The sequence below is a fragment of the Mustelus asterias genome, unplaced genomic scaffold, assembly GCF_964213995.1.
Source record: "Mustelus asterias unplaced genomic scaffold, sMusAst1.hap1.1 HAP1_SCAFFOLD_130, whole genome shotgun sequence".
Taxonomy (NCBI): domain Eukaryota; kingdom Metazoa; phylum Chordata; class Chondrichthyes; order Carcharhiniformes; family Triakidae; genus Mustelus; species Mustelus asterias.
This window is the reverse complement of record NW_027590164.1, coordinates 698,933-724,762: the sequence shown is the minus strand read 5'-3', so window position 1 is coordinate 724,762 and position 25,830 is coordinate 698,933. Positions and strand designations below refer to the sequence as shown.

Genomic DNA, 25,830 nt, shown 5'->3' with positions numbered 1-25,830 from the left:
TTGCCCTCTACAAACATGGCGGCCGCACATGCGCACTGCTGTATATTGCCCCCAATAAAGATGGCGAACGTTAACCCGGGACGAACATGAGGAGCTGCAGCCCTGCTCGGTACAAACTGGGTCCGGGAAGCTCTCTTCCGCGGTTTGCGGCTTACACAACATGCTTACGCAGCGTTTCCACCAACCTGGACGATCCATTGCTCTCTCCGTACCGCCAATCACCTCTAACAGATTTCCGAGCCCAAAACAAAAGCCGCTTTCCATTGCCATTACTCACACTGCACATGCTCGAGTCAAAGCTGGCCCCGCCCCTCATTCGCTCCTATTGGTTCGATGACCGACCGCTCCAGGTCGGTCCTCCAGCACTGCTCCCTCTTCCCATTGGTCCACGCTGCCGTCAATCAGCCGGGCATTGTGACGGTGACTTGCTGCTTGTCCAATAATCACAGTGACAGAATCTCAGTGTAACAATGACACACACAGGCTCCAATACAATCAGAGTGGGGATGGAGCACAGAGACAACACAGCAAACACTGACTTACTCTGAGTGTAACAATGACACACACAGACTCCAATACAATCAGAGTGGGGATGGAGCACAGGGACAACACAGCAAAGCACTGACTTACTCTCAGTGTAACAATGACACACACAGACTCCAATACAATCAGAGTGGGGATGGAGCACAGGGACAACACAGCAAACACTGACTTACTCTGAGTGTAACAATGACACACACAGGCTCCAATACAATCAGAGTGGGGATGGAGCACAGAGACAACACAGCAAACACTGACTTACTCTGAGTGTAACAAATACAATGTTTGTTCAAATAATAAGAGTCACGTTGCAGTATGTTAGTGAACACAGCATTGGATCCAATGTAATGGTAATACAGTCAGTATCTCGTGCACCATAACCAAAGTTTAGGTTTCATTTGATAGTGTGAGTGAGTCATGGTCCATTGATATAATGTGTTTAGATTCCGGTGTGTGTTACTCTGCCACTGTCAGTATCAGACAATAACCTGTCTGTTATTCCAATTCTGCTGTATTCTACAACTGCAGCTCCTGGGGCTGATTGGAGTCTGGTATAATAATCACAAAGGTCGGTTTCAGTGTCTCTGAGGTCATTTTAACTGCAGATAATCTGACATTAAGGGAGACAAGAGGCCCAACAAACATTTGATTATAATAGGAGGACAAAGTGTAAGGGAACAATGATATTTTAGGGTGTCTGTGTTATGGTGAGTGTCACTGGGAGGTGAGTGATAAAATACAAGTGGAAACATCATGACAGAGACACATGTGACTGACTCGGCCTGACTGAGAGCTGTTATACTTGAGGCGAGAATAATGAGGACATGGGGAACTCCAGGGATTCCTGATATCTGAGGGGAATCTGTTAGAGGAACTGAAAATAATCAGTTCCTTCTCATGGTTATCTCCAGTTCGCAAGTTACAGAGACACACAGGAAAGAGATCTGACAGCTCATCAAACCCAATGTTTAAATCTTCTGTTTGAGACACATTATGACCGAAAAGATCAAATATTAAAACCTTCGGAGAGAAACATTCAGAATGTCACAAAGATGAGTGAACTGTCCAATTAATCCCATTCACCATAACTCTGCCAATTTACCTTCTGCAAGTATTTATCCAATTCCCTTTGAAAGTTACTACTAAACCTGCTTCGAGCACCTGTCAGTTTGTGCATTCCAGATCATATCAAGTTATTGTGTAAAACATTCTCCTTATCACCCCCTCCAGTTCTGTTGTCAATTAAGTTAAATCTCTGTGTCCTCTGCTTACAGACCCTCCTGCACCGGGGAAATAGATTCTCTCCATCGACAAACCCTCGTGCTCCTGGGAGATAATTTCTCTCCATTGACACTATCATAAATCATTTGTCATTTTAAACACCTCTCCCCATTACATTCCCTGATCTAAGGTGGATAACCCATGTTTTTCCTGCCCTGAAGAATTATATGGACTCAAAATGTTAACTGTTTCTCTCTGAACAGATGCCGCCGGATCTGCTGGGTTTTTCTGCTTCTCTCCCTGTTTTTCCTTCGAAAATCAATCAGAAACTCTTCATGATTTTGAACAGCTCGATTAAATAGGAACACACAAAGCCTGAGAGAGATACAGAGGAAGGGAGAGACAGAAAGACAGAGAAAAATTGAGAAAGATTTAAAAAGCAGAAAGATGAGGAAGGTCAAAGATAAAAGCTGAGAATCAGAGGAAACAAGCAATACAGAGAGAATGCTCTGTATATAAGGGAGCAGGCTATCAGTTCCCAGCTATGGGAAGCAGAGGGAACTCAGTAACTGATCCACAGACACAGCTGGTTATATCTGCGAATGGAAACTCTGAACAGAAATAACTGGCTCATTTGTAAATGTCACCACAATGTGATCTGTGTGACTCTGCCCTAACTCTGTGGACAGATATAGGTCACATTGACAGATGTTCTCACGAGATTGTGGTCCCTGGATTTATTTTCTGCTCAGAAGTGAGATGTGAGGTTTGGAACCGGCAGCAGAGAAACAGGAAGTTGTGATGCCTGAGAATGAAACAGCCGGCGTCAGTTTGATGTTATCACCATGAACAGTCTTCCTGTCTGTGAGGGTGAACTCACCCTGACAGCATCAAGAACAACCACACAGATTGCTGCCAGTCTCAGCATTATATTCAGCTCCATTCCCATTTTAAACAATAAAGGAGGTTATTTGGACTTTTAACACATTCACTGAATTGGGAGATGGACTGAGGGTCATCACTGGGAGAAATGAGGAGGAATTAGAGAACAAATGAGTTTTCCCAAAGAGGGTTATTAGAAAAGAGGAGATTTAAAGTGAGTCAGGGCCTGTCAGAGGAAGTGGGAGAGAGAAACAGAGAGGATTGAATCTCCATCAATTAGATGTTTTCTCAGACAGCGAAGAGATGAAGTGTGTTTGTGCTTTTTGAGAGAGAGGTAATGAGAGAGAGAAAACAATGAATAAGTTTAAGCAGATCTGAAATAGGAAGGTTAAATGAGTGAGTGTTTGAAAGAAAGATAGAGAGACATTAAGTGATGAAGACAGTTTCTGAGAGGAGAGAGGTGAAGTGAATGTGAGAGAGGAGCGAGGTTAGAGTGTAAGAGAGGTGGAAGGTAAGGTAAGTGTGAGTGAATGCCTGGAGAGAAAGAGAGATGTTCAGTGAGTGTGAGAGAGATGAGAGATGTTAAGTGATTGAGTTTCTGAGGGAGAGGAGATGCTAAGTGAGTGAATGTCTGAAAGAGAGGAGAGCAGGTTCACACCCAGGGGTCACTGCGAATGATCAAAATAAGATCACCCAAAAAACTACCAACAGGAAACTTCAGCTGAACACATCACTCATTCTTAAATGGTCAGTCAGGGCTCTGTTGCTGCTCAGCTTCTCTCTGTTCTGTTTCTAATGGTTAAAGGCTGATAGGAGTGAGGTTTATTTAAAAGGATAGTGTATGGGAAGCACACAACAAAACTGAGAATTTTTGGATCCACACTGCAGCTCCTTCTCTATCTGGGAATCAAATTGTTGTCTAATTGTCCCAGCAGTTAACAGGCTCCTTTGAACGTCTCCAGCTGCTACTTTGATGCAGACTTCAACCAATTTATTTTAAGCCAGTTTCTGTTCAATAAACCAGGACTGACACACACACACATTAAAATGTTTTAGACTTTTTTGCATTTTTAGTCTGGAAACCTAAACCTGCCGTTTCACTCTCAGTCAGGAATAGATCCCAGTTTTACACCAATCTTTGACAGCACGTTTCCAGCATTCACCATTGTTCTTCCTAACTCTAAACATAGTTGTAAAAGAGCTTCTGTTCCGTGTCTCGGAGCTCGGAACCATGGAAAAGAACGACTGGGACACATTTTTTTACACACCTCAGGATTCACCCACACGGGGACTTTGCTGTCAGTGAAAAGTGACGAAAAAGACCAAAGTGCTGTTTGTCCCTCTCAGTGAGCCCCTGAAGGACTGGGTCAAGAATGAAGTTCTGTTCCTACTGTGTGATCCTCCCTCAGATTGCCCTTTCTGAGCTCCAGCCTGGTGACGTTAAACACTCAAATGGAAAAGACAAAAATCTACAACAATGATTCAATCAAATGTCTATTTCACATTTATTCAGAATATCAAACCTCAACAGAAGAAAAAAGTCAGAGTGAAGATGATTCAGACCTGGATATGATTAACAGCATCGATAAGTGTAGAATCCAAACCTTGCAGTCGTTTGTGAACTCGCTGGTGTGTTAGCAGGTGGGATGACTGAACAAATCCCTTTCCACAGACATTACAGGTGAACGGCCTCTCCCCAGTGTGAACTCGCTGGTGATTCAGAAGATAAGAGAAATGAGAAAATCCCTTCCCACAGACAGAGCAGGTAAATGGCCTCTCCCCACTGTGAACTCTCTGATGTGTCAGCAGGTTGGATGACTGACTGAATCCCTTCCCACACATGGAGCAGGTGAACGGCCTCTCCCCAGTGTGAACTCGCTGGTGATTCAATAGGTTGGATGAACGAGTGAATCCCTTCCCACATACGGAGCAAGTGAATGGCCTCTCCTCACTGTGAACCTGCTGCTGTGTCAGAAGGTTGTATGAACGGGTGAATCCCTTCCCACATTCAGAGCAGGTGAACGGTCGATCCCCTGTGTGGAGTTGCTGGTGTATCAGAAGGTTGGATGAATTAATGAATCCCTTCCCACAGTCTGAGCAGGTGAAGGGCCTCTCCCCAGTGTGAATTCTCTGGTGGTTCAATAGGGCAGATGGATGGCTGAATCCCTTCCCACACACACAGCAGGTGAATGGCCTCTTCCCAGTGTGAGTATATTGGTGCGTCAGCAGATCTTTTTTATTTTTAAAGCTCTTCTCACAGTGGGAACAATTAAAAAGTTTGTTATCAGAGTGAACAAGTTGATGTGTCTGCAAGTGGGATGACTGAATGAATCCTTTCCCACACACACAGCAGGTGAACGGTCTCTCCCCAGTGTGAATACGTTGGTGCGTCAGCAGATCTTTTTTGCATTTAAAACTCTTCCCACAGTCAGAACATGGAGACAGTCTCTCATCAGTGTGAACAAGTTGGTGTGTCACAATGTCGGATGAGCGAGTGAATCCCTTCGCACACACAGGGCAGGTGAACGGCCTCTCCCCAGTGTGAACCCGTTGGTGAGTCAGAAGGTTGTATGAATGGGTGAATCCCTTCCCACAAACAGAGCAGGTGAACGGTCTCTCCCCAGTGTGACTGCGCCGATGAACTTCCAGTTGTGATGGGAAACTGAATCCCTTCCCACAATCCACACATTTCCACGGTTTCTCCATGGTGCTGGTGCCCTTGTGTTTCTCCAGGTTGGATGATCAGTTCAAGCCTCATCCACACACACAACATACACGTAGTTTCACCCTGCTGTGAACTGTGATTTTTTTTCAGGCTGTGTAACTGGTTAAAGCTCTTTCCACAGTCGGTTCACTGGAACACTCTCACTCGGGTGTGTGTTTGTCCTGCTGCTTTTCTGGTCACACTGATGTTGAATTTCTTTGCCCACAGGCAGAACAGACAAATATTGCTCCTTCCATATTCAAAGACCGATCATATTCAGCTCCGAAGGAACTGAATGACTTTGTCAGATGTGATGTTCGGTTTGAGTTTTCTGTCTGCCATTCCTTCACTTTGAATATCCTGTAAAAACAGTTTAGAAAAGTCATCACTGTCAGAACAGGATAGAAACTCTGAACAATTCTAGTCTTTCTGGAACATTTTTTCCTTTCTTGTTCCCCCAAATCTGTAAATCTCCGTCCCACACACTCTCCCTCCTCCCTGGGCTGAAATCCAAACCCATCTCACCATTTCTTTCCTCCACTCCCAGTTTTCTCCCTCCCTCTCCTCTGTCTGGGTTCAGTTCTCCAGCTCCTGTCTGCAGACTGACAATAAAATCAATGGGTCTTATTGGGGGTGTTGGGGCCTCTAGCGGGTGTTTGTGAATCCTCCCCGCCCACCTCCCAGGGTTTCCTTCCTTCCCAGAGATCAGAGTCCTCATTGATTTGAGGCCAAAGTGTAACCTCTTATTTATTGTCCCCCTCCCCCATCCTCTGATGTGAACCATCCTCCAGTGGCTGAGCCAGGATGGGGCCGTTAACCTGGGCCTGTTCCCGGGAGGGAGGGAGGGAGAAGCCCCGCAGCTGCAAACCAGGGAGCTGACAATGATTCTGAAGGGTTTGCGGATCCACAAAGTGTTTCCAAATCCTCCCAGCCACCGCCTAACGCTGACTCCGCTTCTCCGGGACAAACAAGCGCCAAGGACAGCAATGACACTGCGCATGCTCCACATCACAATGCCCGGGGACTGATTGACGGCAGCTCCGGACCAATAGGAAGAGGGGGCGGGACTGGAGGACCGAGGGGGAGCGGCTGGTCCTCCAACCAATCGGAGTGAATGAGAGGCGGGCCTGAAGCATGCGCAGTGCGGGTAATGGCGACGGATGGACGGTTTTAACTCGGTAGCGAGATCAATACCAGGTAGAGGGCGGCGTGCGGGGAATGATAAATGGGGCGGGTGGGTGGAGAGGCTTTGTAAACATGTTGTTCAACCCCAAACCCCGGAAATGAACTTCCGGGTCCCCCCCTTTGTACCAAATGGAGCGGCAGCTTGTAGTGTTAGACCCGGGCTGACTGCCGCCATTGAGGCTGCATGTGGGAGGCCGGCAGGGATTGTGATCGGAGAGTGAAGCCCTGACGTCACAATGGAATGGGTGAGAGTGTGAGGTCACAATGGAATGGGTGGGAGTGTGAGGTCACAATGGAATGGGTGAGAGTGTGATGTCACAATGGAATGGGTGAGAGTGTGACGTCACAATGGAATGGGTGAGAGTGTGATGTCACAATGGAATGGGTGAGGGTTCCAGATGAGCTGACACTGGGCTGGAGTCGGGCGATGGCACTGACATGTGGCCTGGTGGCGCAGTGGTTAGCGCAGCTGCCTAACAGCGCCAGGGACCCCGGTTCAATTCCAGCCTCGGGTCGCTGTCTGTGCAGAGTTTCTACATTCTCCCCGTGTCTGTGTGGGTTTCCTCCGGGTGTTCCGGTTTCCTTCCACAGTCTAAAGATGTGCAGGTTAGACAGATTGGCCATGATAAATTAACCCTTGGCATCAGGGGGATTAACAGGTAAATATGTGGATAGGGCCTGGATGGGATTGTTGTCGGTGCAGGCTCGATGGGCTGAATGGCCTCCTCCTACAATGTATTTTATGATTCATTACTGTTAATTAATTAATTACTTTGAATGAAGGTGGTGTTGATGATGATGTGGACGTGGTTGGAAGCTCATATTGGGATGAACTATTTCACCCTGGTTGTGAACAGCCTGGTTCAGCCTCAGACAGTAAGTAATCTCACAACACCAGGTTAAAATCCAACAGGTTAATTTGCTGGCATAAGCCACAGGATTTTGGAGCGCTGCTCTTCATCAGGTGAGTGGGAGTTCTATTCACAAACAGGGCACAGAGACACAAACTCAATTTACAAAATAATGGTTGGAATGTGAGTCTTTACAGGTAATCAAGTCTTAAAGGTACAGACAATGTGAGTGGAGAGAGGGTGAAGCACAGGTTAAAGAGATGTGTATTGTCTCCAGCCAGGACAGTTAGTGAGATTTTGCAAGCCCAGGCAATTTGTGGGGGTTACAGATAGTGTGAGTTACAGATAGTGTGACATGAACCCAAGATCCCGGTTGAGGCCATCCTCATGTGTGATTGACAGATCCGTGCTCACTGCTTCTTGCCCTGGATGCAGAGAGCTGAAAATTTCCATGCAGGCTGCCAGACAAATAAATGTCTACATTACTGGAGTAAAAATGTGTGGAATATACAGACCGAATTCACTTCATTCCCTTCAGTTGCTGCAAGTCCCCAATTTCCCCAGAATGAGAAAAGAAATGGAAAGGGGGAAACATTGATTTCCTCCCAGATGTTGTCCAGAAGAGGAAGTTTCAATCTGAAGCTCATTGGACAACTTCCGCATTGTGACGTCACAATGGAGCCTGCCTGAATCAGCGAATAGGAATCTCTCTTCCTACATCAAGAGCTGATGTTTCTTGTCCAGATGACCCTTTGTCAAAGCTCTGAAACATCAGTTCTTTTCTCTCCATACAGATGCTGCCAGACCTGCTGAGAATGGGGAGAGAGTGTGTGGGATGGAGATTTACAGCTTTTGGGGAATGAGAGAGGAAAGAATGTTCCATAGAAATTGTCTGTTCTGAATTTCTATGCTGTACTGACACTGATGACTTTTGTAAACTCGTTTTACAGGATATTGAAAGAGGAATCACAGGCCGAAATCTCGAACGTCATGTCTAGACGTGACAGAGTCATATTCCTTGGGACCTCAATATCATCGGACTTTGAATCCAGAAGGAGAAATGATTGTCCAGTCTGTCGATTTGAAAAGATTTGAAATGTCAGTGTGAGTGAAAAAGCATCAACACTCTGCCACACTTGAATGAGAGTGTTCCAATGCACTGACTAAAGAGCTTTAACCAGTTACACAGTCTGAATAAATATCACACCATTCACAGCGGGCAGAGACTGTAATCTTGTTCTGAGTGTGGGCGAAGTTTCAACTAATTGTCCAGTCAAGAGAGAGGTAAGGACACCTGCACCATGGAGAAACCATGGAAATGTGGGGACTGTGGGAAGGGATACAGAGCCCCATCTAAGCTGGAAGCTCATCGACGCAGCCACACTGGGGAGAGACCATTCACCTGCTCTCAATGTGGGAAGGGATTCACTCGATTATCCCTCCTGCAGAGACACCAGCGAGTTCACACTGGAGAGAGGCCATTTTCCTGCTCTCAATGTGAGAAGGGATTCAGTCAGTTATCCGACCTGCAGAGACACCAGCGAGTTCACACTGGGGAGAGGCCGTTCACCTGCTCTCAGTGTGGGAAGGGATTCACTCAATTATCCACCCTGCGGACACATGAACGAGTTCACACTGGGGAGAGGCCATTCACCTGCTCTCAGTGTGGGAAAGGATTCATTCTGTTATCCAGCCTGCGGATACACCAGCGAGTTCACACTGGGGAGAAACCATTCACCTGCTCTCAGTGTGGGAAGGGATTCATTCAGTTATCCAGCTTGCAGAAACACCAGCAAGTTCACACAGGAGAGAGGCCGTTCACCTGCTCTCAGTGTGGGAAGGGATTCATTCTGTTATCCCTCCTGCAGAGACACCAACGAGTTCACACTGGGGAGAGGCCATTCAACTGTTCTCAGTGTGGGAAGGGATTCACGAACTCATCCATCCTGCGGACACACGAACGAGTTCACACTGGGGAGAGACCGTTCACCTGCTCTCAGTGTGGGAAGAGATTCACTCAGTCAGCCGACCTGCAGAGACACCAGCTACGTCACACAAGGGAGAGGCCGTTCACCTGCTCTCAGTGTGGGAAGGGATTCATTCTGTTATCCAGCCTGCGAATACACCAGCGAGTTCACACTGGGGAGAAACCATTCATCTGCTCTCAGTGTGGGAAGGGATTCACTAACTCATCTGATCTGCGGACACACCAGCGAGTTCACACAGGGGAGAGGCCGTTCACCTGCTCTCAGTGTGGGAAGGGATTCACTCAGTCATCCCACCTGCAGAGACACCAGCGAGTTCACACTGGGGAGAGACCATTCAACTGTTCTCAGTGTGGGAAGGGATTCACTCAGTCATCCAACTTGCAGACACACCAGCAAGTTCACACTGGGGAGAGGCCATTCACCTGCTCTCAGTGTGGGAAGGGATTCAGAGTTTCATCCCACCTGCTGAGACACCAGCGAGTTCACGAGTGATTCCAGAGGTTGGATTCTGCTGTTATTGTTTCTGCTCTCAATTACATCCAGGACTGCATTTTGTTCATTCTCACAGGTGGTCAATGGGGAGGGTCGGAGGGTTTCTTTCTGCTGGACTGGCCGGTCTCATGACTTTGCCTCCAGTGGGCTGATGCTCTTTGAGTCCTGTTGCGAATACCTGGTTTTTAGATTTCACACGGATCACAGAGTGACAGGGTGTTAGGAAGTTATAGAGGTTTACAACATGGAAACAGGCCCTTCAGCCCAACTTGTCCATTCCGCTCAGTTTTTACCACTAAGCTAGTCCCAATTGCCCGTATTTTGCCCATATCCCTCTATACCCATCTTACCCGTGTAACTGTCTAAATGCTTTTGAAAAGACAGTATTGTACCCACCTCTACCACTGCCTCTGGCAACTCGTTCCAGACACTCACCACGACCTGAGTGAAAAACTGCCCCTCTGGACCCTTTTGTATCTCTCTCCTCTCACCTGAAACCTCAAACTAAGAACAAGAAATGTATCGATAAAATGATTAGAGAACAGAGCCAACGTTTTGAGTCTGGATGATGCTTCATGAGAGCTGTTATGAAGGGTCATCCAGGATTGAAACTTTGGCTCCATTCTTCACAGGTGCTGTCAGACCTACTGAGATTTTCCAGCATTTTGTGTTTTTGTTTCAGATTCCAGTATCTGCAGTATTTTACTCTTCTGATGAAATGATTAGTTCTGATTGGAATCCCCATGACCCTCCTTCAAAACAGAGGGAGTGGTGGCAGAAGGAGAAAAATGATAAGGATGATAAAGTCTGGGTTCTGATTCTCCGAGCCCATGTAGAATTAACAAAATGAGTGAACCAGTTTATAAAGAACAGAAGTTACCCATCCCTAACAAAAACTGATCAAATTAAAATAATTAGGTTGAGGAAGAGAACAAAAGAATTCATAGATAAAGTTTAAAATCAACTTTGTTTTGTTGTTAGAGAAGTTTTTAAAAATTATGTAAAGTGATGTAACTGTGTGCCAAGTTTCTTCTCACTCCCCACCCCTTTCGGTTCTGTAGAAAAGTTAACCCTTTCAGCAGACAGTTGATTTAGTCATGGAGTCATAGAGGTTTCCAGCTTGGAAACGGGCCCTTCAGCCCAACTTGTCCATGCCGCCCCTTTTTTAACCCCTGTGCTCATCCCAATTGTCCACGTTTGGCCCATATCCCTCGACACCCATCTTACCCATGTAACTGTCTAAACGCTTTTTAAAAGACAAAATTGTACCTGCCTCTACTACTACCTCTGGCACCTTTTTCCAGACACTCACCACCCTCTGTGTGAAACAAGTGCCCCTCTGGACCCTTCTGTATCTCTCCCCTCTCACCTTAAACCTATGCCCTCTAGTTTTAGACTCCCCTACCTTTGGGAAAAGATATTGACTATCTAGCTGATCTATGCCCCTCATTATTTTATAGACCTCTATAAGTTCACCCCTAAGCCTCCTACATTCCAGGGAAAAAGTCCCAGTCTATCCAGCCTCTCTTTATAACTCAAATCATCAAGTCCCGGTAGCATCCTAATAAATCTTTTCTGCACTCTTTCTAGTTTAATAATATCCTTTCTATCATAGGGTGACCAGAACTGTACACAGTATTCCAAGTGTGGCCTTACCAATGTCTTGTAAAACTTCAACAAGACATTCCAACTCCTGTATTCAATGTTCTGACCAACATGCAGAATGCCTTCTTCACCACTCTGTCCACCTGCAACTCCATTTTCAAGGAGCTATGTACCTGTACCCCTAGATTTCTGTTCTGTAACTCTCCCCAACACCCTACCATTAACGGAGTAAGTCCTGTCCTGGTTCGATCGCCCAAAATGTATTACCTCGCATTTATCTAAATTAAACTCCATCTGCCATTCGTCAGCCCACTGGTCCAATTGATCAAGATCGCGCTACAATCCTAGATAGCCTTCTCCACTGTCCACGATGCCACCAACTTTGGTGTCATCTGAAAACTTACTAACCATGCCTCCTACATTCTCATCCAAATCATTAATATAAATGACAAATAACAGTGGACCCAGCACCGATCCTTGAGGCACACCGCTGGTCACAGGCTCCAGTTTGAAAAACATCCTTCTACAACCACCCTCTGTCTTCTGTCATCAAGCCAGTTTTGTATCCATTTGGCTAACTCACCCTGGATTTCATTAGATTTAACCTTAAGCAACAATCTACCACGCGATACCTTGTCAAAGGCCTTTCTAAAGTCCATGTAGACAGCATCACCTGTACTGCCCTCATCTACCTTCTTGGTTACCCCTTCAAAAAACTCAATCAAATTTGTGAGACATGATTTGCCACTCACAAAGCCATGCTGACCGTCCCTAATCAGTCCTTGTGTCTCCAAATGCTTGTAGATCCTGTCTCTCAAATACCTTCTGACAACTTACAGATGTGAATCACACCGCCCTTTAGTTCCCAGGCTTTTCCCTGCAGCCCTTTTTAAACAAAGGCTCCACATTTGCCACCCTCCAATCTTTAGGCACCTCACCTGTGACTATCGATGATTCAAATATCTCTGCTAGGAGACCCGCAATTTCCTCCCTCGCCTCCCACAGTGTTCTGGGATACACTTCATCAGGTCCCGGGGATTTATCTACCTTGATGCGCTTTATGACTTCCAGCATCTCCTTCTCTGTTATAAGTACACTTCTCAAGACATCACTTTATTTCCCCAAGTTCCCTAACATCCATGCTTTTCTCAGCAATAAATAATGATGAAAAATATTCATTTATGATCTCACCCATCTCTTGTGGATCCGCACATAGATGACCTTGTTGATCCTTAAGAGGCCCTACTCTCTACCTAGTTACTCTTTGGCACTTTATGTATTTATAGAACCTCTTTGGATTATCCTTTGCCTTATCTGCCAAAACAATCTCGTGTCCCCTTTTTGCCCTCCTGATTTCTCTCTTAATTCTACTCCTACACCCTCTATATTCTTCAAGGGATCCCAGCTGCCTATGCATGTCATGTGCCTCCTTCTTCTTGATGAGGGCCTCAATATCTCGAGTCATCCAGGGTTCCTGACTTCTACCAGCCTTGCCCTTCACTCTAAGAGCAATGTGCTTATCCTGAACACTGGTTAAAACACTTTTGAAAGCCTCCCACTTTCCAGACGTCCCTTTGCCTTCCCACAGACTCCCCCAGTTAACTGTCGAAAGTTCCTGCCTGATACCATCAACATTGGCCTTGCCCTAATTTAGAATTTTAACTTTTGGACCTGACCAATCATTTTCCATAGGTATCTTAAAACTAATGGAATTATGGTCACTGGTCCCAAAGTGATCCCTCACTCACACTTCTATCACCTGCCCTTCCTTATTTCCCAAGAGGAGGTGAAGTTTTGCCCCTCTCTAGTCGGGCCATCCACATACTGAATGAGAAATTCCTCCTGAATACACTCAACAAATTTCTCCCCATCCAAGCCTCGAATACTATGTCTGTCCCAGTCAATGTTGGGAAAGTTAAAATCCCCGACTATTACCACCCTATTTTTCTTGGAACTATCTGTAATCTCCTTACATATTTGCTCCTCAATTTCCCACCGACTATTTGGGGGCCTATAGTACAACCCTATCAAAGTGATTTCCCCCTTCTTATTTCTCAGTTCACCCCTTTTGACTCAGTGGGCGAACCCTCGGATATGTCCCCTCTCAGTACTGCCGTGATGTTTTCCTGAATCAAAAGTGCAACTCCCCCTCCTTTCTTTTCTCCTGTTCTATCTTTCCTATGGCATCTTGTTTTTAACTTGTTTTTAAATCACCCAGAAACTCGTGTCTATTTTAGTTTATAATTGTGGATTTATTGGAGCCAGTTAAATGTGGAAATTTTAAGTGTAGCCTGGAGGAATTTGGAATAACTGAGAATTTTATATTGTTGTCACCTCAACCCCAGGTAAAGAACAAAGAGATTGCAGGTGGTAACGTGTTTGGGATTTTAAATTAACAAAGATTAGATGTTGCTGATAAAATGGCTTAAAAAGGGTTAAGTTATAATGAAGGATCTTGGATCTTATTTTAATCAAGGAGTTGTGAGCTTGTAGTGCTCTATCACTTTAAGAAGCTATCACTGCGAGAGAGAATGCTGAGGATTCATTGACTGAAATTTACGAGCTGTGAGAATCTGTGTGTTTCATTTGTTTTCTGTGGATGTTTGTAGATGTGTTTTATAATTGTTTTGGGCTACATTTGTTAAGTTTTATCTTTCTGGGGAATTAACCTTACCTTGAGTCTTTGATTAAAGGCATTTTTGGAAGTTTTAAAAACAGAATCACAAGAACGCTTAAGTAATTAATTTTGGTTATTGTTGTTGTAAAGCACATGCTAAGTTTCTCTGTTTGTGTATGGATGATATTTGTGGGTTGAATGCTTCAGGCTTTGAGTTTTTCTGTCTGTGATTTAAGTCAAACATTTAAAAAAGGAAGTGTAATTAATAAAATGTTTTTTTTCAAAAGTTATGAACTTGGAGCCATATTTACTGGACAGAGACATGTTTCCAGGATATTTTACTAAACATGCAGGAATTTTAATCCGGATAAAACTCACATGTGAGAATGAGAGTTTTAATTTGTAATGGTTATTTAAAATTTGGTACATATGAAATGATTCTGACCAGTCCTGTGTTGGATTGATCTTGGGTTAAACTTCCTGTCAGGTCCAAAGATTTATTCCTGACACAATTAACACAATGAAAAGGAAAATTCTGGCATTGGATACTGAAGAACAGAGTTTAAAAGGAGAGATTATTAAATAGAAATGATTCCCAGACCGTGTGGTCATTAGATTGAAACAAAGGAAGGGTGCTGACATCCATTTGAGAACTTTTAATCCACCCCTTTTCAAACTCAGTCTATGTACAAAGAAAGCCCCAAGGATGGTAGATAAGGGGGTCTGGAAAACATCATGATGGGGGCACCTATCTGTTCATGAGATGCTGACAAAGCCCCATGATGCCCAGATACTAATTTAATTGCACCTCTATGTAATGTATGTAATCTATCACCATTCTGATTGGATTGTGTCCAGCTGGGATGGACTAAGTAACTGCATAAGAATTGATCATATTCTTTATTGGGTGGAGTTGCACGTGGTCAGCCCCTGTGGCTTCTCCCCGCTGGCCCAGCTCAATAAACTGTTTGTCGATTGAATCAGGTTTGAGTGTTGAATGATTCTTCTGAGTTCATTCCCCCCAACACACTGGGTACATTACCACTTCATCCATGGGAGTGGCCTGATAGGCCGTGGTCCAGACTACATGTGGCCCTTGGGGGGCCTTTCATGAATCACATGTGTTTGCTTATTGTAGATGCACATTCAAAATGCTTGGAAGCACAGATCATGAGTAATATTACAGGGCAATTAGGACTAGTTTAGTGGTAAAAACTGGGCGGCATGGACAAGTTGGGCCGAAAGGCCTGTTTCCATGCTGTAAACCTCTATGACTCGAACTACCTTTTTTGTGCCCTGAAGTTCCCACAATTGGAAAGCAGCCAGATTAGTTAAATAGACAGCCTTAATTGTGAGACAATTAAATAATAAATGATTCATTAATACATATGTTATAAAGGCTGGAAATGTAAATTTGAACACAAGTTTATAACTTAGAATTATAAACACATTAAGAATGGTTAAAATGCTGTGGGAATTATCAGATGTTCCCTTCCCATGCTGACAGAATAAAGAAAGATGAAAGGACTTGTTAACCTTGACCGGAGGGAATGAATCGGCTCCTGTTCAAGATGTCTCACCATTGAATGACTGATGTGAACCAATTATCGGTTGACCCAATTATCAGGCTACCCCAAGCTAAGAGATATCGTCTGAGAGAAAGATATGTCTTAAAATTAAGACAATATGTGCAATTAGCTAAAAACCAAATCAATTGCATTATTGACAAGTTATAGACCAATTCACTAATTCCTAACAATTAGCTGAGCTGGGCTTTCTACATTTTGAAAGTATAAAAAAGGGATTCGAGAAACCAATTCAGTAAAAGTGTTTAAAAGTTAACTTTTTTTATCGTTTGTTTATTAATGTCACACATAGACTTACATTAACATTGCAATGAAGTTACTCTGAAAATCCCCCAGTCGCCACACTCTGGTGCCTGTTCGGGTAAACTGAGGGAGAATTTAGCATGGCCAATGTACCCAACCAGCACGTCTTTCGGACTGTGGGAGGAAACTGGAGCACCCGGAGGAAACCTGCACAGACACGGGGAGAATGGGCGAACTCCGCACAGCCAGTGACCCAAGCCAGGACTCGAACCCTCTGCTGTGAGGCAGCAGTGCCTCACACTGTGCCCGACAGAGAGACGTTGAGAGCTGTTAGTTTTTCAAGTTATCCACGTTTTCAGAGCCATCACTTCATGTCCTGGTTTGAGAAGGATGGAGAAGTTAAAGTTCAGCTTTCCTCCTTTTGCTGTTGATCCATACTTTGCTTTTTTATCTTTCTAACTTGTTACATTTTTAATGGTTCATAAACTTTCTGAATTCACCGTTTAAAATATCCTTTCTTGCCATATGGTTAAGTCACTGGAACCTGGTGTGATTTATGATTAGAACAAAGAACAGTACAGCACAGGAAACAGGCCCTTCGGCCCTCCAAGCTTGTGCCGCTCCTTGGTCCAACTAGACCAATCATTTGTATCCCTCCATTCCCAGGCTGCTCATGTGAGGTTATTGTAAACAAGAGAACCCCCATAAATCTTAGTTCAAATAAATCAAAGTTCTTATAAATGGAATGTTATCCTTTATTCTGAGAGAAATTGAACATAGAAGTAAAGATGTTCTGCTTCAGTTGTGCAGGGCGTTGCTGAGATTGCACCTTGAACACAGGGTACAATTTTGTCTCCTATTAAACAAAGGATATAAATGCATTGGAAGCAGTTCAGAGGAGGTTCACAAGATTGATTCCCAATCCAGTAGTGTGAAACATTAACACTGTTTCTCTCTCCACAGATGCTGCAAGACGTGTTGTGTTTTTCCAGCTCTTTCTGTATTTATTTTAGATCTACCTGTCGTGGTCGGAAAAACACTATTTACTATCCAGGATAAAATAAATGTCCTTTCAGTGGAAATGTGCTCTCCCAGGCTCAAAGAGCATCAGCGAACTAGAAGTAAAGTCGTGAGTCCAGCCAGTCCAACAGAAAGAAACCCTCCGACCCTCCCACTTCACCAACTGTCAGAATGAACATGGTTCAGTCCTGGATGTGATTAACAGCAGCAAGAACAGCAGAATCCAACCCCTGTCATCATTTGTGAACTCGCTGGTGTTCCCGCAGGCTGGATGACTGAGTGAATCCTTTCCCACACACACAGCAGGTGAACGGTCTCTCCCCAGTGTGAACTCGCTGGTGTTCCCGCAGGCTGGATGACTGAGTGAATCCCTTCCCACACACACAGCAGGTGAACGGTCTCTCCCCAGTGTGAACTCCCTGGTGTTCCCGTAGGTGGGATGACGTTCTAAATCTCTTTGTGCAGTGAGAGCAGCTGAACGGTCTCTCCTCAGTGTGAATGCACTGGTGGATCATCACATCCCGAGAACTTTTGAAACCACTTTCACAATCCGAGCATTTAAAGGGTGTCTCATTGATGTGAGTGAGATTGTGGTTCTGCAGGCTGGATGAATGAGTGAATTCCTTCCCACACACAGAGCAGGGGAACGGTCTCTCCCTGGTGTGAACTCACGGTGTGATCACACGGGTTGGATTCTGCTGTTATTGTTCCTGCTCTCAGTTACATCCAGGATTGCATTTTGTTCATTCTCACAGTTGGTCAATGGGGAGGGTTTCTTTCTGCTGGACTGGCTGGTCTCACAAAGTTTGCCTCCAGTGGGCTGATGCTCTTTGAGACTTGTTGTGAATACCTGGTTTCAGATTTCACAAGGATCACAGAGTGAGAGGGAGTGAGGAAGGTAAGAGATCTTTAGTCAGCATTTCTGTCTAAAACCCCTCAAATACCCATCCAATTTCCTTTGTAATTGTTTATTGTCTCCACTTCCTCCACCCTCGTAGGCAGCGAGTTCCAGGTCATTACCATTCACAGCATCAAAATATTCTTCCTCCCATCCCCTCCTGCATCTCTGACCCAAAACCATAAATCTCTGACCCCTCATCCTTGGCCCATCAGCTAATGGGAACAGCTTTTCTTTGTCCACCTTATCTAAACCTGTCAGAATCTTGTCCACCTCTATCAAATCTCCCCTCAACCTCCTTTGCTCCAAGGGGAACAACCCCAGCCTGACATTGACAATAAAGAACAAACTAACAGAATATGTTAATACCTGAAATCAAATGGGAATGTTTAATTTCTGTTTTAAAGATATTGTGAATATACTTTCCTGGACAATAAAGGAATTGGAATAATTCACCTTGGATGTGGTTGAATGGAATATATCAATCTGGTATCCACCTACAGTCCAAGTGCAAGTCTGGAATGTGTAGCTGGGATGAATAAGTTGATCACTTTCTCTGGGTGATATTTACATCTTTGTCCACATTAAAAATTCCACATTTGAAAGCCCGGCCACTACATGAAATAGTAGGGGGAGATAAGAAAGACAGACACTCACTTTGATCTTTTCATCCGCGCATCTGAGAGTTAACAATGTGTGACATGATTTTGGGATACCGGAGTGAGTGTACAGATGTGATTTGTTCCATGTGAAAAATAGCAAGCCTAAATTCATGGTGAGATGGAGTGAAGAGCGGGTCCCAAACACACACAGCTACTTGAGACACAGCAGGAGATGAAATGGTTCATGTGGCCAGGGGATTGTGACATCATTGTGACATCATCAAGGCATTGACACTCCAGAGAGAAACTGAGTTCAAAACAATCAGGATCCAATTAAACACACTGCACATGCTCACAAAGTGAGGAAAATTAAAGTAAAATGGATAATCTATTCATCGAGATGGAAAGAAGCTGGTGCAGAATGTAGTGTTACAGTCAGAGCGAGGGTGCAGAAAAAGATCAACTGAATGTGAGGTAGGTCCATTCAAAAGTCTGATGGCAGCAGGGAGGAAGCTGCTCTTCAGTCAGTTGGTACATGTCCTGATTTTTGTGTCTTTTTCCTGACAGAAGAAGGTGGAAGAGAGAATGTCTGGGGTGGGTGGGGTCCTTAATTATGCTGGCTGCTTTGTGGAGGCAGCGGGAAGTGTAGACAGAGTCAATGGATGGGAGGCTGGTTTGCGTGATGGACTGGGTTTTGTTCACGACCTTTGTAGTTTATTGCGGTCTTGGACAGAGCAGGAGCCATACCAAGCTGTGATACAACCAAAAAGAATGCTTTCTTTGGTGAATCTGTAGAAGTTGGTGAGAGTCATAGCTGATGTGCTAAATTTCCTTAGTCTTCTGAGAAAGTAGAGGCGTTGGTGGGCTTAACTATAGTGTCGGCATGGGGGGGACCAGGACAGGTTGTTGGTGATTGGGACACCTAAAAACATGAAGCTCTCGACCATTTCTGTATCGTCCCCATTGAAGTAGACAGTGACATGTTCTCCTTTACGCTTCCTGAAACCAATGTCAGTCTCCTTCATTTTGTTGGTATTGAGGGAGAGATTATTGCCGCCGCACCAGTTCACCAGATTCTCTATCTCATTCCTGTCTCCGTCTCATCAGTTCCCAAGAGCTTTTGAAGCCGCACCCACATTCGGAGAATTTAAAGGATCTCTGCAGAGTGTGAGTGATGTTCTGTCTGTGCAGTCTGGATAACCGAGTAAATCCTTTCACACTCACTGAGCAGGTAAATGGTCTCTCCCCGGTGTGAACTCACTGGTGTTCCTGCAGGTTGGATGACCATTTAAATCTCTTTGTGCAGTGAGAGTGCGCTGGTGGGACACCAATTAGCCAGAGCTTTTGAAGCCACGCCCACACACAGAGCAGCTGAACTGTCTCTCCCCTGTGTAAATGCGCTGGTTGATCATCAGTTCCTGAGAGGTTTTGAGTCCGGCCTCTCAGTCAGAGCATTTAAAGGGTCTCTCCTTGGTGTGAGTAACATTGTGTCTCAGCAAGCTGGATGACTGAGTGAATCCCTTTCCACACACACAGCAGGGGAATGGTTTCTCCCCAGTGTGAACTCGCTGGTGTATCCGCAGTGTGGATGACCTTTTAAATCTCTTTGTGCAGTGAGAGCAGCTGAACGGTCTCTCCTCAGTGTGAACTCGCTGGTGAATCAACAGTTCATGAGAGCTTTCAAAACCAGTCCCACAGTCAGTGCATTGAAAGGGTCTCTCCTGGGTGTGAGTGCTTTTGTGCTTCAGCAGGCTGGACAACTGAGTGAATCCTTTCCCACACACACAGCAGGGGAATGGTTTCTCCCCAGTGTGAACTCGCTGGTGTTTCCGCAGATTGGATGAACTTTTAAATCTCTTTGTGCAGTGAGAGCAGCTGAAGGGTCTCTCCTCAGTGTGAATGCGCTGGTGAATCATCAGATCTGCAGCACTTTTGAAGCCACGCCCACAGTCAGAGCATTTAAAAGGTCTCTCATTGCTGTGAGTGACTTTGTGTGTTGTCAGACCAGATGACTGAGTGAATCCCTTCCCACACACAGAGCAAGTGAATGGCCTCTTCCCAGTGTGAACTCGCTGGTGTACCCGCAGATTGGATGAGGTTTTGAACCTCTTTGTGCAGTGAGAACAGCTGAACGGTCTCTCCTCAGTGTGAATGCGCTGGTGGATATTCAGATCCGCAGCACTTTTGAAGCCACTCCCACAGTCAGAGCATTTAAAGGGTCTCTCATTGCTGTGAGTGACTTTGTGATTCTGTAGGTGGGATGACTGAGTGAATCCCTTCCCACACACACGGCAGGTGAATGGTCTCTCCCCAGTATGAACTCGCTGGTGTGTCTGCAGGTGGGATGACCGATTGAATCCCTTCCCACACACAGAGCAGGTGAACAGTCCCTCTGCAGTGTGAAAGCGTTTGTGGGACATCAGTTCACCAGAGCTTTTGAAGCCTCTCCCACAGTCAGAGCATTTAAAGGGTCTCTCCTGGGTGTGGGTGACTTTGTGTTTCAGCAGGCTGGATAATTGAGTGAATCCCTTCCCACACACAGAGCAGGTGAACGGTCTCTCCCCGGTGTGAACTCGCTGGTGTTGCTGCAGGTTGGATGATGTTCTGAATGTCTTTGTGCAGTGAGAGCAGCTGAACGGTCTCTCCTCAGTGTGAATGCGCTCGTGCTCTCTCAGATCCGCAGCACGTTTGAAGTCGCTTCCACAGTCAGAGCATTTAAAGGGTCTCTCATTGCTGTGAGTGACTTTGTGTCTGAGCAGGTGGGACAACTGAATGTATCCCTTCCCACACACAGAGCAGGTGAATGGCCTCTCCCCGGTGTGACTGCGTCGATGGATTTCCAGGTCACAGGGGGCTCTGTATCTCTTCCCACAGTCCCCACATTTCCACCGTTTCTCCATGGTGCGGGTGTCCTTGTGACTCTCCAGGTTAAACAGTCAGTTAAATCTCACACAGAACACGGGTACAGTCTCTCCCGCTGTGAATGCTGTGATGTATTTTCAGGCTGTGTAACTGGTTAAAGCTCTTTCCACACTCAGTGCACTGGAACACTGTCACTCGGGTGTATCAGTGCCTTGGTGCTTTTCCAGTCACATTGATATTAAAGACCTGTTTTCGCAGACAGAACAGAGAAACATTTCTCCTTCTCGATTCAAAGGCCGATAATATTCAGGTCCGATGAATTGAGTGAGGGTGTCAGATGCTGGTGTGATGTTTGTTTCAAGATTTTGGTCTGTTAATCCTCACCTTCTCATATCCTGTAAACGAGTTTGAAAAATTCATCAATGTCAGCACAGGATAGAAATTCAGAACAGACAATTCTAGTTTCTATGGAACATTCTTTCCTCTCTCATTCCCCAAAAGCTGTAAATCTCCATCCCACACACTCTCCCTCCATTCTCACTCTGCTGTATCTAATATTCACCCTCCCAATTCTCCTGAAGGTGCTGATTGAGGCTGATTGACAGATCCATGCTCACTGCTTCCTGTCCTGGACACAGAGAGCTGAAAATCTCCATGCAGGCTGCCAGACAGATATATGTCTATCTGACTGGACTAACAATGTGTGGAATGTCCAGACTGGACTCACTTCCTTTCCCTTCAGTTGCTGCAAGTCCCCAATTTCCCCCAGAATGAGAAAAGAAATGGAAAGGGGGAGAAAAGAAAGTGTTTTACTCACAGAGGTTGGCGACAGGAGGAAGTTTCCACTCCCCCAAGGTCAGGGGGTGGGATCTCCGCCGCGCGGACCCGGGAGCCCCGCCCCCACCCATTGTTCCCCTCCCCCTCGAGCCAAGGTTTCCAGGCAACCGGCTGGTGGCTCCGGCCACCAGTGATCTCCCCCTTCCCCGGGACTGCGCATGTCCAAGGGAGAGGGGAAGCTGCGCATGTGCGGGGGAGTGCCCACCCCCTGACCTGTTTGCTGAGGTGTTGACCAATGGGGGAGTTGGAGGACCTGAAGGACTCTGGACCTCCAGCCAATCAGAGCTCCCCCTTTGTCTGAATGCGGAAGTGGACAATGAGCTTGTTCAGCTGCTCGTTCCTGCCCAGCAAAGCTGCTGCTGCTTCTCTCTGAATTAAGATTGAGCTTCAGACAGACTCAGACTTCTCCAGTCATCAACATCTGTGAGTAAAACACTTTCTTTTCTCTTCTCATTCTGGAGTAATTTTTAACTTCCAGGTCACCACTCGCTGCCGCAATGCAGATCTTCCTCACATTCTTCATGTATCTGTATCCAGGTAATACAGTGTATTACACACATCATCAGCCTGCTTTATGTCCAAATGTAAAACTTTAATGTGACTGTCAGCTTGAAGATTTTCAGCTGTTTCCAGGACAGGAAGCTGTGAGCATGGATCTGTCAATCAGCCTCAATCAGCACCTTCAGGAGAATTGGGAGGGTGAATATTAGATACAGCAGAGTGAGAATGGAGGGAGAGTGTGTGGGATGGAGATTTACAGCTTTTGGGGAATGAGAGAGGAAAGAATATTCCATAGAAACTAGAATTGTCTGTTTTGAATTTCTATCCTGTATTGAAATGATGAATTTTGTTAACTCCTTTTACAGGATATCAGAAGGTGAGGATTTCACAGACAGAAATCTCAAATCAAACATCACGTCAACATCTGACAAACTCACTCAATTCATCGGGACCTGAATGATATCGGCCTTTGAACCCAGAAGGGGAAATGTTTCTCTGTTCTGCCTGCTTTAGCAGTCTTTAAACATCAGCGTGACTGGAACAGGACTGACACACACACACACACACACACACACGCACACACACAATCAACTGAGATTTTCCCGTGCATTGACTGTGGAAAGAGCCTCCCAGTTACACGGCCGTAAACAATATTGCACCATCACAGCAGGGCACCATAATATTGTTCTGTGTGAGACTTCAACTGATGGTCAAACCTGGAGCAACACAAGGATACCTGCAACATGGAGAAACCGTGGAAATGTGGGGACTGTGGGAAGGGTTGCAAAACCCCCTCTGAGCTGCAAACCCATCGACGTATTCACACTGGAGAGAAGCCGTACACCTGTTCTGTGTGTGGGAAGGGATTCACTCGGTTATATCATCTGCAGCGACATCAACTGGTTCACACTGGAGAAAGAGCGTTCATCTGCTTTGAGTGTGGGAACGGATTCGCTCATTTACCCGAGCTGCAGAGACACCAGCGTGTTCACACTGGAGAGAGACCATTCACCTGCTTGGTGTGTGGGAAAGGATTTATGCAGTTATCCAACCTGTCAAAACACAAAGTCACTCACAGCAATGAGAAACCCTTTAAATGCTCTGACTGTGGAAGTGGTTTCAAAAGCTCTCGGGAATTGATGATCCACCAGCGGATTCACACTGGGGAGAGACCGTTCAGCTGCTCTCACTGCACAAAGACACTTAGAACGTTATCTCACCTGCGGGAGCACCAGCGAATTCACACCAGGGAGAGACCGTTCACCTGCTCTGTGTGTGGGAAGGGATTCACTCATTCATCCAGCCTGCTGAGTCACAATCTCACTCACACCCAGGAGAGACCCTTTAAATGCTCTGCCTGTGGAAGTAGTTTCAAACGTTCTGGGGATCTGATGATCCACCAGCGCATTCACACTGAGGAGAGACCGTTCAGCTGCTCTCACTGCACAAAGAAATTTAGAACGTCATCCAACCTGCAGGAACACCAGCGAGTTCACACTGGGGAGAGACCGTTCACCTGCTGTGTGTGTGGGAAGGGATTCACTCAGTCATCCAGCCTGCGGAGACACCAGCGAGTTCACAAGTGATGACAGAGGTTGGATTCTGCTGGTATTGCTGCTGTTAATCACATCCAGGACTGAACCATGTTCATTCTGACAGTAGGTGAAGTGGGAGGGTCGGAGGGTTTCTTTCTGCTGGACTGGCCGGTCTCACAACTTTGCTTCCAGTGGGCTGATGCTCTTTGAGCCTGGGAGAGCACATTTCCTCTGAAATGATCCACAAAAGCTGATGAAGGACATGTATTTTATCCTGGATAGTAAATAGTGTTTTTCCTACCACAACAGGTAGATCTGAAATAAATACAGAAAGGACTGGACTGAGAAAAGGTCTGGCAGCATCTATGGAGAGAGAAACAGAGTTAACATTTCACACTACTGGATGGGAATCAATCTAGTAAACCTCCTCTGAACTGCTTCCATAGTATTTATAAAATGGGGCAGCACGGCAGCACAGTGGTTAGCACTGCTGCCTCACAGCGCCAGGGACCCAAGTTCAATTCCTGGGTCCCTGGTCCGATTCACTGTCTGTGTGGAGTTTGGACATTCTCCCCGTGTCTGCGTGGGTTTCCTGCGGGTGCTCCAGTTTCCTCCCACAGTCCAAAGATGTGCGGGTTAGGTTGATTGGCTATGCTAAATTGACCCTTGTGTGAGGGGGATTAGCAGAATAAATGTGTGGGGTTATGGGAATAGGGCCTGGATGGGATGGTGTTTGGTACAGACTCAGTGGACAGAACGGCCTCTGTCTGTGCTGTAGGGATCCTACAATCCTTTGTTTAATTGGAGACAAAACTGCACCCAGTGTTCAAGATGCAGTTTCAGCAACGCCCTGTATAACTGAAGCATAATATCTACTTCTCTGTTCAATTTCTCTCAGAATAAAGGATAGCATTCCATTTGTGAGAACTTTGATTTATTTGAACTAAGATTTATGGGGTTCTCTTGTTTACAATAACTCCATAACTGTCAATCACACCAGGTTCCAGTGACTTAACCATGTGGCTCGAAAGAATACTTTAAACGGTGATTCAGTAAGTTTATTAACCATTAAAAATGTAACAAGTCAAAGATAAAAAAGGACAGTATCGATTAACAGTAAAAGGAGAAAGTTTAGCTTTAACAATTGAACATCTGAACTTATGAAAGGTTATGGGGAGAAGGCAAGAACATGGGGATGAGGAGCATATCAGCCATGATCGAATGACGGAGCAGACTCGATGGGCCAAATGGCCTAATTCTGCTCCTATATCTTATGAACAGACTTCTCTCTATCCTTCTCAGACCAGGACATGAAGTGATGGCTCCGAAAACATGGATAGCTTGTAAAATCAACAGCTCCCAACACCTCTCTGTAGGGCACAGTGGTTTGCACTGCTGCCTCACAGCGCCGGGACCTGGGTTCGACTCCCGACTTGAATCACAGTATGCACATTCTCCTCGTGTCTGCGTGGGTTCCCTCCGGGTGCTCCGGTTTCCTCCCACAGCCCGAAAGACATGCTGGTTAGGTGCATTGGCCATGCTAAATTCTCCCTCCGTGTACCCGAACAGGCACCTTCGTGTGGCGACTCGGGGATTTTCACAGTAACTTCATTGCAATGTTAACGTAAGCCGACTTGTGACACGAATAAATGAAGTTCCTG

The 25,830-nt window shown here is 45.6% G+C and overlaps 4 protein-coding genes across 5 annotated transcripts in view; 2 read left to right on the top strand and 2 right to left on the bottom strand.

Moving 5' to 3' along the window:
• The window catches only part of LOC144484871 (uncharacterized), a 79,253-nt gene extending 73,420 nt beyond the window's left edge, over window positions 1–5,833 (bottom strand). The window contains exon 1 of the mRNA XM_078203233.1: window positions 4,318–5,833. Within this exon, the coding sequence (XP_078059359.1) occupies window positions 4,318–5,349 (1,032 nt within the window). The 5' untranslated portion in view covers window positions 5,350–5,833. The remainder of the gene's footprint in view (window positions 1–4,317) is intronic.
• LOC144484888 (uncharacterized) overlaps window positions 1–25,121 on the top strand; it is a 56,734-nt gene extending 31,613 nt beyond the window's left edge. Inside the window, exons 1-2 of one of the 2 annotated variants that reach the window (XM_078203252.1) lie at window positions 22,454–22,556; window positions 23,000–25,121. In XM_078203252.1, coding sequence (XP_078059378.1) covers window positions 23,378–24,220 — 843 coding nt within the window. In that variant the 5' untranslated portion in view covers window positions 22,454–22,556; window positions 23,000–23,377 and the 3' untranslated portion in view covers window positions 24,221–25,121. Of the gene's footprint in view, window positions 1–22,453; window positions 22,557–22,999 lie in introns of those variants that run through there. The other variant, XM_078203253.1, reaches the window with a different exon arrangement.
• Window positions 8,630–9,963, top strand: LOC144484883 (uncharacterized). The gene has a single exon (XM_078203246.1). It carries the CDS (start codon window positions 8,685–8,687, stop codon window positions 9,861–9,863), a length of 1,179 nt encoding a protein of 392 aa, XP_078059372.1. The 5' UTR covers window positions 8,630–8,684; the 3' UTR covers window positions 9,864–9,963.
• Window positions 19,866–25,830, bottom strand: part of LOC144484901 (uncharacterized) — a 28,661-nt gene continuing 22,696 nt past the window's right edge. Inside the window, exon 5 of the mRNA XM_078203270.1 lies at window positions 19,866–21,094. Coding sequence (XP_078059396.1) covers window positions 19,877–21,094 — 1,218 coding nt within the window. The 3' untranslated portion in view covers window positions 19,866–19,876. The remainder of the gene's footprint in view (window positions 21,095–25,830) is intronic.

Excerpts from the sequence above, each read along its gene's own strand:
- LOC144484883 (XM_078203246.1), top strand. The coding sequence starts at position 8,685 with ATGGAGAAACCATGGAAATGTGGGGACTGTGGGAAGGGATACAGAGCC.